Source organism: Mytilus californianus, unplaced genomic scaffold, assembly GCF_021869535.1.
Source record: "Mytilus californianus isolate M0D057914Y unplaced genomic scaffold, xbMytCali1.0.p SCAF_2, whole genome shotgun sequence".
Lineage (NCBI taxonomy): Eukaryota > Metazoa > Mollusca > Bivalvia > Mytilida > Mytilidae > Mytilus > Mytilus californianus.
The window spans coordinates 9,986,953-10,002,841 of NW_026262668.1; the positions used below are offsets into that span (position 1 = coordinate 9,986,953).

General features: G+C 31.7%; 1 protein-coding gene across 2 annotated transcripts in view; it reads right to left on the reverse strand.

The window, feature by feature from the left end:
• The window catches only part of LOC127727857 (amine oxidase [flavin-containing]-like), a 115,772-nt gene that overhangs the window by 28,204 nt on the left and 71,679 nt on the right, over nucleotides 1–15,889 (reverse strand). Inside the window, exons 11-13 of one of the 2 annotated variants that reach the window (XM_052234975.1) lie at nucleotides 8,635–8,732; nucleotides 4,595–4,706; nucleotides 2,417–2,560 (exon numbers count right to left, since the gene is read on the reverse strand). In XM_052234975.1, coding sequence (XP_052090935.1) covers nucleotides 2,417–2,560; nucleotides 4,595–4,706; nucleotides 8,635–8,732 — 354 coding nt within the window. Of the gene's footprint in view, nucleotides 1–237; nucleotides 2,561–4,594; nucleotides 4,707–8,634; nucleotides 8,733–15,889 lie in introns of those variants that run through there. The other variant, XM_052234976.1, reaches the window with a different exon arrangement.

Below are 15,889 nucleotides of genomic sequence, written 5' to 3' on the forward strand. Positions count from 1 at the left end.
TACCCCAGTTTTTGGTGGGGTTCGTGTTGCTCAGTCTTTAGTTTTCTATGTTGTATTTTGTATACTGTTGTTTGTCTTTTGGTCTTTTTCTTTCTTAGCCATGGCCTTGTTAGTTTATTTTCGACTTATGAGTTTGAATGTAACTTTAGTATCTTTCACCTCTCCGCTATGTTATTTGATAACTGGTGGAGAGTTGTGTTATTGGAATACCATACTTTAATACTTTGTAAGGAAGGCTAAGATTCAATAGTTTTTAATGATATGTGAAAGAAATAATTTAGAATTAACAACTGTATACATATATAATCATAACAATTACAGTAAAACTTCATAAAAAAACCATTAAAATGTAAAAGACATTAAAACAAAGTATTGAATAACAATTTACTTAAATTTAAAAAAAAGATCATGTAAGATTACAAAACTTATCTCAAGTCACTTTGCATAACCATTTACCAATATGCAGGTGAAATGAAATTAGCTAACAACTAATAACTCTTTCATTTCAACTAACTTCATTAATAGTGTTCTCTTATTTATTCATCATGCATCTCAACAATATACAATATGCAGTAAACTGAATCCCTGTCTTGTAATACTACTGTTGTAGTATATAACTTATTGGATGGCTGGTAGCAGTAGAGGGAATCATAGTGTATATTGTACAGGTTGGGCAGTGAGAAAGTAAATTTGAAATGTATGTAGAAGATTGAAAGAGCATGCATTACACAGCTGGTATCAATGTCAAATTCCAAGATTGGTCACTCTCCAACCAAATAAAGCATATTAAGAACTGCTTCTAGCCGTCACATACGTTCTTTCAATCTGATAGGAATGATACTTTAATGGATGAGTTACACAGAATGTTTTTTAAACAACAAAGAATGGTCTATAATGGACATGTGCATCAATGTATTTCAACAGCAAAAATGAGGTGTCTACAAATGGTCCTTCCTAAACAGTTTTAACAGATTTTGCCTTGTTAACAAGATGATATACACAGTATATTAAAATCTTCAGTTACATAGAAGGAGTACCGACACTTAGAGTTTATATTAAAAAATTGCACAATAAATTTGAAAAAAAAATAATGGAATGAGTACTTTCTTTATAATAGATCTTATTTCTTATATTTACATCATTTCTGCCACGTCTTAATCAATTTTGCCAAGTACTTTCTTAGGAGATGAGGAAAACAAGAAAAAGTAAAAGGGCCAAATGATGACAGCATTTCACACAGGCCCTTTCTGATGGATAAGCTAGAAATGAGATGCAAAATATGCTAGTACTGAGGCTTTTGACGGTGCTAACGTTTGGCAAAAAATAAATTCATATTATTATGCAATTATTTTCAGTATCAAAGTACAGGGTATGTAAAAATGAGCTACACCAAGTCCAGCATTACACAAAACAATGGTATGGGCTTCCTGCAAGCTAAATTTTCCAAGATCTAATCAAAATCCATAGGCACAGTCATAAAGTTCTTGTAAAGGAGGGAAACAGATTTCCAAAAACCAATCAGATGGAATAAAAATTAAAATACTTATAAGAGTGATGACCTTTGAATTGTGGTTCAGAATACTAAAGTATACAACAGCAGGACAAAAAGATTTTGATTTTTGATTTTTTGTGTTTTAACGCCACTTTTAAGCACCGCTTTTGGGCTATTTCGTGGCTGACAGTTTTTATTGGTGGAGGAAGCCGGAGTGCCGGGAGAAAACCACCGACCTTCGATAGGAAAACTGACAATCCTAGTCAATTAAGATTGGAGTTGAGTGCACCTGCACGAGCGGGGTTCGAACTCACAACCTCAGTGTTGACTGGCTAGTGATTACAGTAGTAATTACTTAGACCACTCGGCCACCGAGGCCCCTCAGGACAAAAAGAAGGTGACCTGCCAAAACAGGTTTTTGCTTTAAAGTTTTGACCTTTATACAATGTAGCAGGTTTGATTGTATGTAATTTGAAATATACTTGCAAATAAATATTGTTTTACTTTCATAATTAAATGAAAAAAATTGTTTAAAAAAATGCCTAATTGCAAAAATTTGAACTAATTGTATTTCTTCAATAGTCCAATGTATTACCTTGTTATAAAGAACTTGAGAAATATTTCCAAATCAATATTTATGAGTTTCAGTTGTCAACTCAATATCATTAACAAAAAGACTCCTTCTTAAGCAGTCTACAAATTTACATGTAAATAAAGTAAAAAAAAACATGTTGAACAACTAATTATTCATACAAAATTCTTGATTATTAATAAGTGCTTTCAACAACTAACAGCCTATAAATTTTTTTTAAATTATGACAGTTTTAACTGATTTTTTTCTGATTGTCATTGCAAGAAAAATAGAAGTTTATATTATTTCCACAAGAAAAATAGAAGTTTATATTATTTCCACAAGAAAAATACACCAACACTAAAGACTAAAACAGTTAGAGAAAAGAGTAATCCTTTCACTGAAGGTAAGCAATTCTCTATCCAGTCTCTCTCTACAACCATGGGTGGTTCTTCATCTATAACGGGGATGGCTTTTCCTGCTTTCCTCTGCATCACCTGTCATATACAAACAAGGTAATTTTTTTATCATTGGTGACGTGTTCATAAAGCCTTTTCTATATAGTTTTATATATACATACACAATGACTTCTATGTAAAGTCGTAACTAAAGGGTTGACTGGGGTAAAACAAAATATGGTCAATCCTGGACTTTTCCTGGTATGGCAGTAAAACCCTTTGGTCGTCCATTTGGCTGTGTGGGATGTATGAATTTGCAGCCGCTTCTGGTGAGCATGGGGACCTTAATCAGATGGGGAAACTGTCACAATCTGCACTTTATAAGCCTTGTAATATATCTCTGAGTGGTCAGTAGGTGACCAGGGCTCTCGGTCATAAACCTTTACTCAGTACTAGAAGTAAAAAATTTGTGCTTGAAACACAGAATCCAGTATATTGATTGGTTGATTTTTGAGTCTGAGCACCGTAATCGTTCTCTTAATTTTTATGACCACAAGGCCTTTTGTGAGGCACAATTTCTAACCTATACCACATACACTTGTAGAACCTACCTAACTATTGCCTTAGTTGTTATTAATTTGTTCTTGTTGTGAATATATATGAATGAAATAATTAACACTGGACATTAATTAGCAAGCAACAATCAATCAACCAATATATGAAAAGTCTCCTGATCAGAAAATATTTCATCTTAAAATTTCCACCAAATTATTCTGTAAAAAGGTTTATAGTAAGATCTTTATAGGAAAAAAAAATCCAAGAAGTCATTTAGAAGACTGTATACATTATTGACATTTAATAATAATACTATTAGTTCAAATTAAGTACCAGCAAAACAATGTTCTTCCGTGGCAGGCCATACAAGTGAATATAATTTAGCATTTAAATTCAGGTCTACTCTGGTTTAAATGAATACGGGTAATAGTTTCAAAAGAGTCATCTTATTGTACAATTCTATGAAGTCCTATATAGTATTTACAATATGCTGTCAGGGGCAATTTGAATGAATAACAGAGTCATTGTATAAAAAATTCAAAAGTCAATTATGTAAAAGTAAAATTTATGCCAAAATTTGTAAAAATAGCTTCAATTAATATAACGTTTCTTCTATAACCTTTTTTTCCAAACTTCTATGCATACTAAGAATATGAAAGCTGAGTAACAAGTACCACCTATTATAAACAGATGGACAGGTTGTATAATGATTAGAATTTGTGTTTGTTTTCAATATAAGTACAGCTAAGCTAGATGTTGATCACATTAAAATACATGCATCAGAAGCAAGACCAAGTAGAATAATTCAGTATCAATGAAATGTGGTATTTATGTTCATGACACCCATCAAACATCGCATAAAACCCTGTAAGGACAGGCCTCATTTGTGTAAAAGCACCTTAGTTCCTTCATTGGAGATTTTAAGCATACTATCAATAATGTGAGAGTTCATCAGAAAAATTTTAAACTAACTAAATAACTAAATTATCATGCTCTGATAAGAAACTTTAGATAGATCTAAATTGTTGATATTTCTTTGCTAAGAGAAGAAAACAACACTTATATTAAATTGTTGTTTTCTACAGAAATATTACACATTTAATAATTTATGTACAGAGGATGCAAACATGTCATACCAATATATCACTCTATAGGAGGATGGGAATGGTGTACCCTACATGATGATAACACTAATTATTTTGATAAAATAATGTTCGTAATTAACATTTTCTATGTTTGAAGCTAATTGTATCTCAAAAATAGGATGTGACTTGTCACAAATGACAATACAAATTGTAGGCTCACTTTATACTTACAGTTGGTTTTTAAAAAGGGGGAATTTGATGCTTGACCATTACGTCCATTCCTACATTGAATTTCATATGGTCATTAATATGATTACAATTTTTGTAAAAGGGAGTGAGGGACCAAAATAAATGAAAAAAAAACAAAAAAAAACGACTGACACAATAAACATGGAGAGTTTGTAAATTTGGTTTTAAACAAATTGGACAAGGGTCCTTGGCCCGACACAATATGACTAGATACAAAATAATATTTCTATTAAGATGTACAGACCTCTTTAGCTGCTCTGTATCCTGCCTGAATTGCACCATCCATATATCCTGCCCATTTTGTTGCTGTTTCAGTTCCAGCAAAATGAATTCTTCCATGCGGTTCTTGCAAACATCTGCAAAAGTTAGTGTAAACATATGCAGCAAGAGTTAGTTAAACTTTTACAATTTGACCATAACTTTAAATTACTATAGTTATTATCTGACTGATTTTTTTAAGTTTAAAACTGAAAAGAAATTCAGGGTCAATAATATTTCGATAAGCAGCTATACCAAGAGAGCATGCGGCTTAGCCACAATCAGATGTACATTTTGTGTTTCACATGAAGTCAAAAATGAAGATCACATCAGGCAAAAACCCTTTTGATAATGTGGTACAGAAATGGTTTAAATTATGAAAAATGGCCATCATAAGGCTAACACTTGAAGCATTTATATAATTACATGCAGTTTTGGGAAGAAATATTTAATATTTTTATTAAATAAATGGTGTTTTAAAACTGTCTAATTTTCTTTAATGGTTGCCTTCAAGACATGGTCACCAGTTTCATATTTTTGGCCAATCACAAAGACAACAAAATATGTTTAGAATTATTGAATATCAAACATTTTAATAGAAAAAAAAATGACAAGAACATGTTTAACTCACAATTATTTCAAACAACAGTAGCTTTCTTTTATCATTACTCTGATCTGATCAAACTATTTCTAAAATAATCTATTAATAACAAAACTTCAAAAAAAAAACCTTTCTTTTGGTGTATAGAACATTAAAATAACTTGATGCATATTCTAACAATTAACAATCAAAGTTAGCAATACAATTTATATGTTTTGTCTACGGACAAGACATTTTATTGATATTTAATTAAATGCATTATTAAAACTTAATTTTGACATAGTTGAATATGTTCTCTTGACAAAATAACATACATTTTATCATGTTTATCTATCAAATGATGCTGAACCTCAAGGAAATTGGAAACAAATACATTGTGATAATGTCTACGGACAAGACATTTTATTGATATTTAATTCAATGCATTAAATAGATAATTGTTAAAATTAAGATTAAGTTACCCATTTAATTTTAAGCTGTGTTTTTTCATTTTTGGAAAATATAAAAATGTACCCATGATTCTTTACATATCTCAAAATTTTATTGATGAAGCAAAAATGAAGACACATTCTTTCAACTGAAATCCATAAGTCGGACTGTTTAACAATTAAACTTTTATTAAAACTCAATTTTGACATAGTTGAATGTGTTCTCTTGAAAAAATAACATACATTTTATCTATCAAATGAGGCTGAACTCAAGGAAATTGGAAACAAATAGATTGTGGTAATGTCTACGGACAAGACAATTTCAGTTGAATAAACAATCTGTTAGAAATAATTGTGATCATATTTATGGTGAAAATACTGAGTTTTAATGTGTTCAAAGAACTTTGATCACCTATAAATTAGATTTAAGTTCCAAAGTAGACAAATAATTGAATTTAATACTTGTTATGTACAAGTGTCTTGTCCGTAGACACATCCTCATCTGCTGGTAATCCTAAAATGCAAAAGATAAAGTCAGAGAGAGAGAGAAATACTATTTCTTCATTTGATTAAGTTTATCTTTTAAGTTATGAAGAAGCTGGAATAATAATATTGAAGTAAAATAAGGTATGCTTTTTATGACTGACAATTTGCCACTTTTTAAAATCCACTCCTGTAAAGTAATTTTACAAAAAATGAGAACAGTTAAATAACCATTAATTAATCAAATATAATATATTTCTAAGTTTAAACAACACATAGGAACAATTTAGATCCATAAAGCCTAGCAATATTGATATAAAGACATGTCTACGGACAAGACATGTGTCTACGGACAAGACATTCTGACATTTTTTTCAAATTCTTCCTCTTTAAAAAGATGGTAGAAATTAATGTTTGTAGTGTTTTCATATCTACAAAAGTGCAGGAACCTAGCAATGCAACATTTATGTTATTACACTTCAAGTTTACTAGGAAATGCATGTCTACGGACAAGACATTTTTTCACTTTATTTGTATATCCATTTTAGATGGCATATATCTCCAGCTAGGGTACTGCAATATAGATATATGAGGTAGTTGTTGCTAATTCATATACAAGAAGAGAAAACAAAACACATAATAGCATAAATTTCATTTATTTTTCTCTTTTATTACTACACTATACAAGGTAAAAACAAAAATACAAAATTGCATAACGAACGCATAGTATTCCACTTTTTATCATAACTTTGTAACCACTGAAGATTTTTCGTTGCAACAACCAGCAAAAGAAAGATGAATAAATTGTCTATAACAGTGAACCAATAATGTAGTTCAAATTAGGTTCACTTATTAACTATCAATTGATAAAAACAGTGTATTTTTAAATGAAACAACATAACGTGAAATTTTGGCCATTTTTAGCGTGTATTTGGTGTTTTTTTTTCAAAATGGTAACACATATACATGATATTTGATATGCATTGTGAAGCCCTATATTCTTTCCTTCAGTTCAAAGATGTAATACTTAAATTAAGTTCTTCTTCTTGTCTATAGAAGCCTATAACATAGACCTAATATGAAATGTACATCTGATTGTGGCTAGGCCGATGATATGTCTATCTACAAATCAGTGAGAGTAGACATTTTGTGTAGATTTAATATGTGTATGACTGATCAAAACAGTCAGTGTGTAAAATTTCATAAGGAACTAAGTTGATGTTCATATGAAAAATTGCAGTGTTTTTGATGATAAAAGTCTCAAAATCAGAAATTACTAATCAAATCAAAGGGAGATTACTTTTATTAACTGTGCCGATTGAGTGAATTAATTTTAGGCAGTCAACGGACAAATGAAATATTCCTAAAAAGTTCTGCGTTACCCTGTGCATACTTATTTATAGCATGGTTTGTGTCTTGTCGTGTTATGAGAGAATTGAATAGGCAACTCCTGGTATTCAATTGTTTTGATTTATTATCTATAAAAGTACAGCAGCTCCACTGTCCCCAACTGTAAACTGGACCCCTGTTGTGTTCATTTATCGCTACACTAACTTCTGTGTGGAGATTTAGATGGAACGGCGGACCAGTTTATCCCCAACTGATGCACATACTTTATCTGTCCAAAGGTAAGGACTAAATTATATTTTTGGGGTTCTTGTTAATTCATTTTTGTAAATATTATTCAAGGAATGTATGGGTGAGAACAGTTTGAATTTAATTTTCCATATACACTTTTTTTTATTTCAAGGAAACATTGACAATACTGGTATAAACCTGATATTATTTTTATCAAAATTGTACAAGAAATGAGGCTTTAGGTCACTGACAATGCAATTTTCCAATGAATTTACATTTCTTAGAGACATAAAACCTGATTAATTAATGATCAGCACATATTTTTGAACTTTTACATGACAGCTGATTATAAACATTTGATACAAATTTCTTACATTTCTACATGAACTACATGAAATGTAGCCTTGAAAACGGGTGCAAAGCAATTCAAATTCATTTTTTTATTTTTTCCTTTAAAATTACCTGATCAGCACTGATTTTTGAACTTATCCAAGACATTGCTCAAATAACACTTTTGGTATAATTTTCACAAAAACCTGGCAATAATAGTTGTGTGATAGTGACTACCAATACTGGATTTTAACAGCATACATCATTGTGGTTTTGTTCTATATTTATCATTTTATCAAAAACAAGACTTCCATGGAAAAACAGTCCTACCAAGTTTAAGATTGATTTCTCTTATTGAAAAAAATTATTAAAAGTTACTTAATTAAAAGATTGTTATCTATCTATGGAACCTATAATATCAAATATTAAAGCCTCTTCTCACTTCCTGAATAATGGACCCAATTTTTTGTGGCTGAATTAACACATTCTCTTTAGAAATGAAATGGACGTAACATGCATGCCTGGTTTTGCTTTAACTGTGATAATTCTCATGTCCAGACAATTACCATAGGATGATTGATCATAAATAAAATGGTCTAGACTTACCTGCCCATAGTTGTCAGTACACCAGGTGGCATATTAGAAGAATAACATCCACCAGAAAATTCTTCAGCCATCCAATTTTTCTCCAAATAACCTATTGGCTGAAAAATAAATCTTAAATTTAATGTGAATCACACAATATACTTCAAAAGTGATGACTAATTATAATTCACCAATAATCGGTCAATAACCCTTTAAAATAAATATCTCTATACTGTGGTTTCATTATTATTCGTTGGATACCAAATTCTGTGGATTTCAGGTGAACCACTTAATTAAATGTTCAATGAAATACAAATTTTCTATAAGGTTTTATGCAGACTTTCGCAAAACCAATAAAATCAAATATCCAGGAAAATGCAAGATTTCCTCAATCCACGAAAATCAGTACCCACGAAAATAAATGAATTTACAATAAATATAAACAAGAATGTGTCCACAGTACATGGATGCCCCACTCGCACTATCATTTTCTATGTTCAGTGGACCGTGAAATTGGTAAACTCTAATTTGGCATTAAAATTAGAAAGATCATATAGGGAACATGTATACTAAGTTTCAAGTTGATTGGACTTCAACTTCATCAAAAACTATCGTAGGTGGGGCATAAAAATAAGAAGATATGGTATGATTGCCAATGAGACAACTATTGACTAGAAACCAAATGATGTAGATGTAAGCGACTATATGTCAATAATGAGCAAAACCCAAAGAGTTTATCTATAAAAGTTTCAACATGACAAAATGTAAAGCAATTTAAACATGAAAAAAAAACTATATAAAAGAAAAGGTAGTTAAAGCATTTAAAGTAACCTACACTTTCAACTTTAGCTTCAAAGATTTAATTAATTTCATTATTTGAATAAATTTTGATTTTTTAAAACAAAAACAGAAGGTCCTAGAACAACAAATCATTTAGAAGGTTGGCATAGTAAACTGAAGAAGTTAATCAATGCACCCCACCCAAACATCTTCAGCATGATCAAGTTGTTAAGACAAGAAGAAGCCTTCCATGCTCTCACACTTATCCAATACAGAGACGGTGGGAAACGTGTTCCAAGAAAGAGAAAATACAGAGAAATAGATGACAGACTTTATGACGTCTTTACTCTAAATCCATTGGATGTTGGATGTGTACTGATTGATATTTTAGTCTTAGATGTATGATTTTGTTTTATTAGTTGTTATTGGCTTTGAACTAGCTGTCAGTAACTGCGAGTACTCTCAGATCTGTACTTAGTGTCATTTTGTTGTGGGGATGTATAAGTACCCGTCCATGTCCACTCGGTGTTTTTGTAAGATGTATTTCTATTTGTATCCATCTGATGAGTTAAGCCTTTTTCAACTGATTTTTATAGTTTGTTGTTCTTATGTTGTACTGTTACACCACTGTCCCAGGTTAGGGGAGGATTGGCGCCTTCAAACGAGTTTCACCCCGCCACATTCTGTATGTGCCTGTCCCAAGTCAGGAGCCTGTAGTTCAGTGGTTGTCGTTTGTTGCTGTGTAACATATTTGTTTTTTGTTCATTATTTTGTACATAAATTAGGCTGTTAGTTTTCACGTTTGAATTGTTTTACATTTGTCATTTTGGGGCCTTTTATAGCTGACTATGCAGTGTGGGCTTTACTCATTGTTGAAGGCCGTACATCGACCTATAGTTGTTAATTTCTGTGTCATTTGGTCTCTTGTGGAGAGTTGTCTCATTTGCAAACATACCACATCTTCTTATTTTTATATTCAAACACTGAAAACAAGGTTACAGAATGATGAACTTACGCCAGTCCAGTCCAACAAAAACGTTCCAAATGATTTTCTTACAGACGAAAGTGTGCAACAAATGGTTCGAGACACAATTACGAAAATAGAAAATTTTATTCACGTCGACCAGGATATTCAAAGTGCTTACAACGAATTTCAAGAGCTTGTCCAACGTGAAATGAACAATAGATTACCAGTGGTGAAACAAATACAAAGCAAAAGGTCGAAATCCTTTTATAAACCGTATTGGAACGAAACACTACAGAATCAGTGGAATATTGCTTGCGAATATGAAAAACAATGGCTGAAATTTCATGGATCTCCACAACGTAAAAAACTCATGAAAGATAGATATTGCAACGAAAGGAAAAGTTTCGACAAACTTAACCGGAAATTTAAAAGAAAATTCAACATTCAGAAAGAAAGAGATTTACAAGAGCAGCTGAATTCGAATTGCAAGCGTGATTTCTGGAGAAGTATTATAGGAAAACTGGGTGTTGCAAACGAAAGAACAGAAAATATACCATGGGAAATCTTGAACCCGGATGGTACGGTAAATACAGACAGAGATGCAGTTCTCAATACTTGGAAGTCCGATTTTGAAACATTGTACGCAAGAAATGATAACATTGACGATCTCGATAATTTAGTCAATGAGGAAAACATAACTGATTTACCTGATCTGAACAATAACATAACCCGTGATGAAATAGTCAAGGCCGTTGAACATACGAAATTACGCAAAGCAGCTGGATATGATGAAATTCCATCAGAGGTGCTAAAGAATGAAAGTGCGATCGACTTACTGCATGTTATATGCAACGGTTGTTTTGAACTGGGTAAAGTGCCTGAACAGTGGACATCTGGAGTTGTAAATCACATATTAAAACCGGGAACAAACGATAAACGCCTCCCAACAAACTACAGGGGAATTACGATTACATCCGTACCAAGCAAAATCTACTGCAGTGTCTTGAACTCACTTTATGTAAGCAGTTAGAGGACAACGATATTCTGTGTGAGGAACAAAATGGCTTTCGCCCGAAACGCAGTTGTGAAGAGCATATATATAGCCTTACTTCAGTTATATCAAACAGAAAAATATCAAAACAGTCTACATTCGTCAGTTTTATAGATATGAGGAAGGCGTTTGATTCAGTATCTAGAAGCCTATTGTGGTATAAACTCCGACGTGCAGGTATTCAAGGAAAATTCCTGTCCGCCATACAGTCACTTTACGAGAATGTCAAATGTACAGTCCGCGTGAATGATAGATACACTCCATGGTTTGATGTGGACTGTGGTGTGAAACAAGGGTGTTTGTTATCCCCGGCAATGTTTGCGATCTATATTAATGATTTGGCAGAACTCATTAACAATCTACAGTGCGGCATTCGAATAGGAGATGATCTTTTAAGTATCCTTCTTTACGCCGATGATATAGCGCTTATTGCACCCGATGAAGATAGTCTGCAAAAAATGTTGGATGTTGTCTCAGATTGATGTATTCAGTGGAAGCTTGATGTTAATCCGTCCAAGAGTAACGTAGTGCATTTCCGAAATCCATCTATCGATCGTAGTAACTTTAACTTTACTTGTTCCAGACAAAACATTACCTATGCTACATCATATAAATATTTAGGCATGTGGTTAGATGAACATTTAACGTTCGACAAAGCCGTATGCGAACTATCAAAATCAGCGAGCAGAGCACTCGGTGCATTGTATGGCAAATTTATAAGCGCAGGTGGAATGACACACTCCGTATACTCCAAGTTGTATTCTACTATGGTTGAACCAGTGTTATTTTATAGTTCGGGAATATGGGGCACAAAAGTGCATTCAGTAATAAACTCTATTCAGAACAAAGCAGCTAAATTTTTCATGTCTGTTGGAAGATACACTGCAAATACTGCGATTCGAGGAGATATGGGTTGGACCTCTTGTTTTACGAAACAAAGAACTGCATGTATACGATTATTAAGTCGGATATTGCGATCTGATGATAGGCGTTTAACTCGAAAGATTACCGAGTGGACTAAAAATCGACGTAAAGGATGGTACGTTAAAGTGAAAAGTTTTGCGGAAACCGTTGATGCCACTGCTATTCTTAATGATACATTAATTTCTACAAAAACTGTTATGCGAACAATAAAGGAACGCTTTGATGTCCTTGATAACGATGAATTCAAACAAGAGTTGTTTGATGATTCGAACAATGTAAACAGTAATAAATTAAGGACATACCGTTTATACAAAACAAACGTTAAAACTGAACGATACCTTAAGCTACAACTCCCAAAAAATGTGCGTCGAACTGTTTCCCTGTTCCGTAGCGGGTCTCTGCCGCTGGCGATCGAGACAGGACGATATGCCCGACCGCGAACACCAGTAGATGAAAGACTATGCCGACTATGTAATAGGAACGATGTTGAAAGTGAAAAACATTTTTTGTTGTTTTGCCCATTATATGACGATATTAGATTTGAATTGTTTGCTAAAGCTAGAACTTTAATTGATGGTTTTGATACTCCTGATATGGACAGTAAATTTATCGAAATAATGTCTTGTGAAGATATACAAACTTCTTTGTCATATGCAATTTTAAAATCTTTTCAGAGACGAAAACTATTTAGCACATGAGAATTTATCAAGCAAAAATAGTTAATGTTTTTTATATTTATATTTATGAACAGTGATTTTAACTCAAATACTTTAGTCATTTTGGAAAACCTTTTACTTTTTTGTAAGTTTGACTGTGATAATTAATATTTCTATTTTTATTTCTTATTTTTAAAGCTCAGTGTGATGATAAGTAAATCTTTTTAAATCTTTTTTAGATTTTTAGAATTTGAATTTTACACATATAGAGTAAAATGACTTGTTTAGTGAAGTCTTTTAACTTTTAGATTTTAGAAATGTTTGTACATAAGTGTCTCATAAGTCTACATAAGGCTGGATATTTGGTCATTTTATTTTGTGTTGTTTATGTAATTGTGTATATATATATATATATGTCTGATCAAATATGTGACACTATAATAAAATAAATCATTATTATTATTATTATTAGTATGGAGATGCTGCTTCTCATCTCCTGCACATTGATTAAGACTTTGTATTCTCTTGTGTGTTCAATTTAGTGCAATGTATTACTGTGTTAGTGCTCTGTTTTATTGTCAATTTAGTGTACTTTTCGGTACTTTGTTTCAATGAATATGTAGTGTAACTCAAAATTTAGTGCTTTGTTTCAAAGAATAATTACTACAATTTTAATATATTTATATTTCAATGGATATTATTTACTTGTATATATTAATATTTTCACCTAAATAATTTCAATTGCTTGTGAATGACCTTGTGCCTATAAATTCATATTGTGCTTTTGAATATTATTTACACAAAATGTGCTATGAAATTATTAAATAAAAAATTGTAATAGAAACTATTCTTTTTCTTTATTTTCCACAAGATTTACCTGGATTTACCTTTTCAATGTCACGGAATAGAAGTGCCTTCATACTATATAAGTTCCAAATGGAAACAATATTCTTGAATATTATTTCCACTGGAATAAATATTACAATAAATGCATGTTCCTAACGGAATAAATCGTATAGAATATTTGTTTCAACAGGAACAGATATTATGACATTGTTTATAACAAAGTTTCCAGTGGAACTTCTGTTAGGCGGAACAAATATACGTTGACAGGTTCATTAGTTTAGTGTTGTTACAACATAATCCTACATAATCCCATTGTTTACATAAAAATTCTGGGAACTCCAACATAAAATTTTACTATTTTACCTATAAAATTCAAAATGTAGGAATAGCCAGAATAAACCAGTTTAAGTTAGAGACACAATGGATCTATAGTACATAATTAATCACTTTACCATAGGTGTCAATTTTCAAGATTCTGTGGAAGCCTCTCAGTATTTTATCAAAAATGTGGAAATCTCCCTATGACTTTACAGTTTTCTGAAAGGGAGTAAAATCTCCAAATTTGGAGAAGTGCTTTTAATCTCTCTTTTTCTTCCCCATTTATTTTTATTTCATTAAAAATGAAGTGGTGGTGTATTTTTTAGATTAACACATTATTGTCAGCACACTGTTGATTTACACAATAAACATCAAGGGACACAATTCATTCTCTTTTAAATAGTTGTCTTACTAATTTATATAAATTTGTGAATTTTCAAAAAATACTATGAACTAATTTTTTAACCAATTTTCCTGATTTTATCTCATTTAAAATTTTTTTTTTATACTTTTTGTTTTAGTTTTATGTTTCAAGAATTCTAAAGTAAAACATCAACTTAAGTTTTTGACATCAAATTTTACCATATGAACAACATCACAAGTTACTATATGGAAAAAGACTCGTTAAACTCTTGAAAATTAAAAAATTATGTTCAAGAAATCATCAGCAAAGGCAAATATTTCAAATATTATAATTTAACGAGAGCAATATAAATTTGAGAAGAAATCAGCCACAATTATTTTTTTGCAAAACATACTGATTTATATAGAATATATATACAGGGAAAAAATAACTAGAGGCTCTCAAGAGCCTGTGTGGCTCACCTGTATCTACTGTGGTTTTGGAAATCATGTAAATAAAGGTTAAAATCACAATTAATAGTATTAGATACCCTAATAATGATTGAGGCCAAGTTTGGTTAAATTTGGCCCAGTAATTAAATTAAAAGCAGGTCATCCCATTGTAGTCTTACAATTAGTAACTAAAGACCCCTTATCATTATTTAAATTTGTTTTCAAGTTGTGACTAATTTCCACTTAGACTTCTATAGTAAACCCCTATGTTCTATTTTTAGCCGTGGCGGCCATGTTGGTTGGATGGCAGGATCATCAGATACATTTTTCAATCAAGAAACCCTATTGAAAATTGTGGCTAAGTTTAATTCTATTTGGCCCAGTAGATAAAGTGGAGAAGATTTTTGTAAAAGATCATAAATATTTAAGAAAAATTGTTAAAAATTGACTATAAAGGGCAATAACTCCTCAAGGGGTCAATTGAAAATTTTGGTCATATTGACTTATTTGTAGATCGTACTTTGCTGAACATTATTGCTGTTTACAGTTTATCTATATCTATAATAATATTTAAGATAATAACCAAAACCAGCAAAATTTCCTTAAAATTACCTATTCAGGGGAGGCAACCCAACAACGGGTCGTCTGATTTGTCTGAAAATTTCAGAGCAGATAGATCTTAACCTGATGAACATTTTTACTCCGTCAGATTTGCTCTTTATGCTTTAGTTTCAGAGATATAAGCCACAAACTGCATTTTACCCCCATGTTCTATTCTTAGCCATGGTGACTAAATACCCTAAGGATGATTTAGGCTAAGTTTGGTTTTATTTGGCCCAGTAGTTTCAGAGGAGAAGATTTTTGTAAAAGTTAACTGACGCCGACAACGGACGACGGACGCCAAGTGATGAGAAAAGCTCACTTGGCCCTTTTGGACCA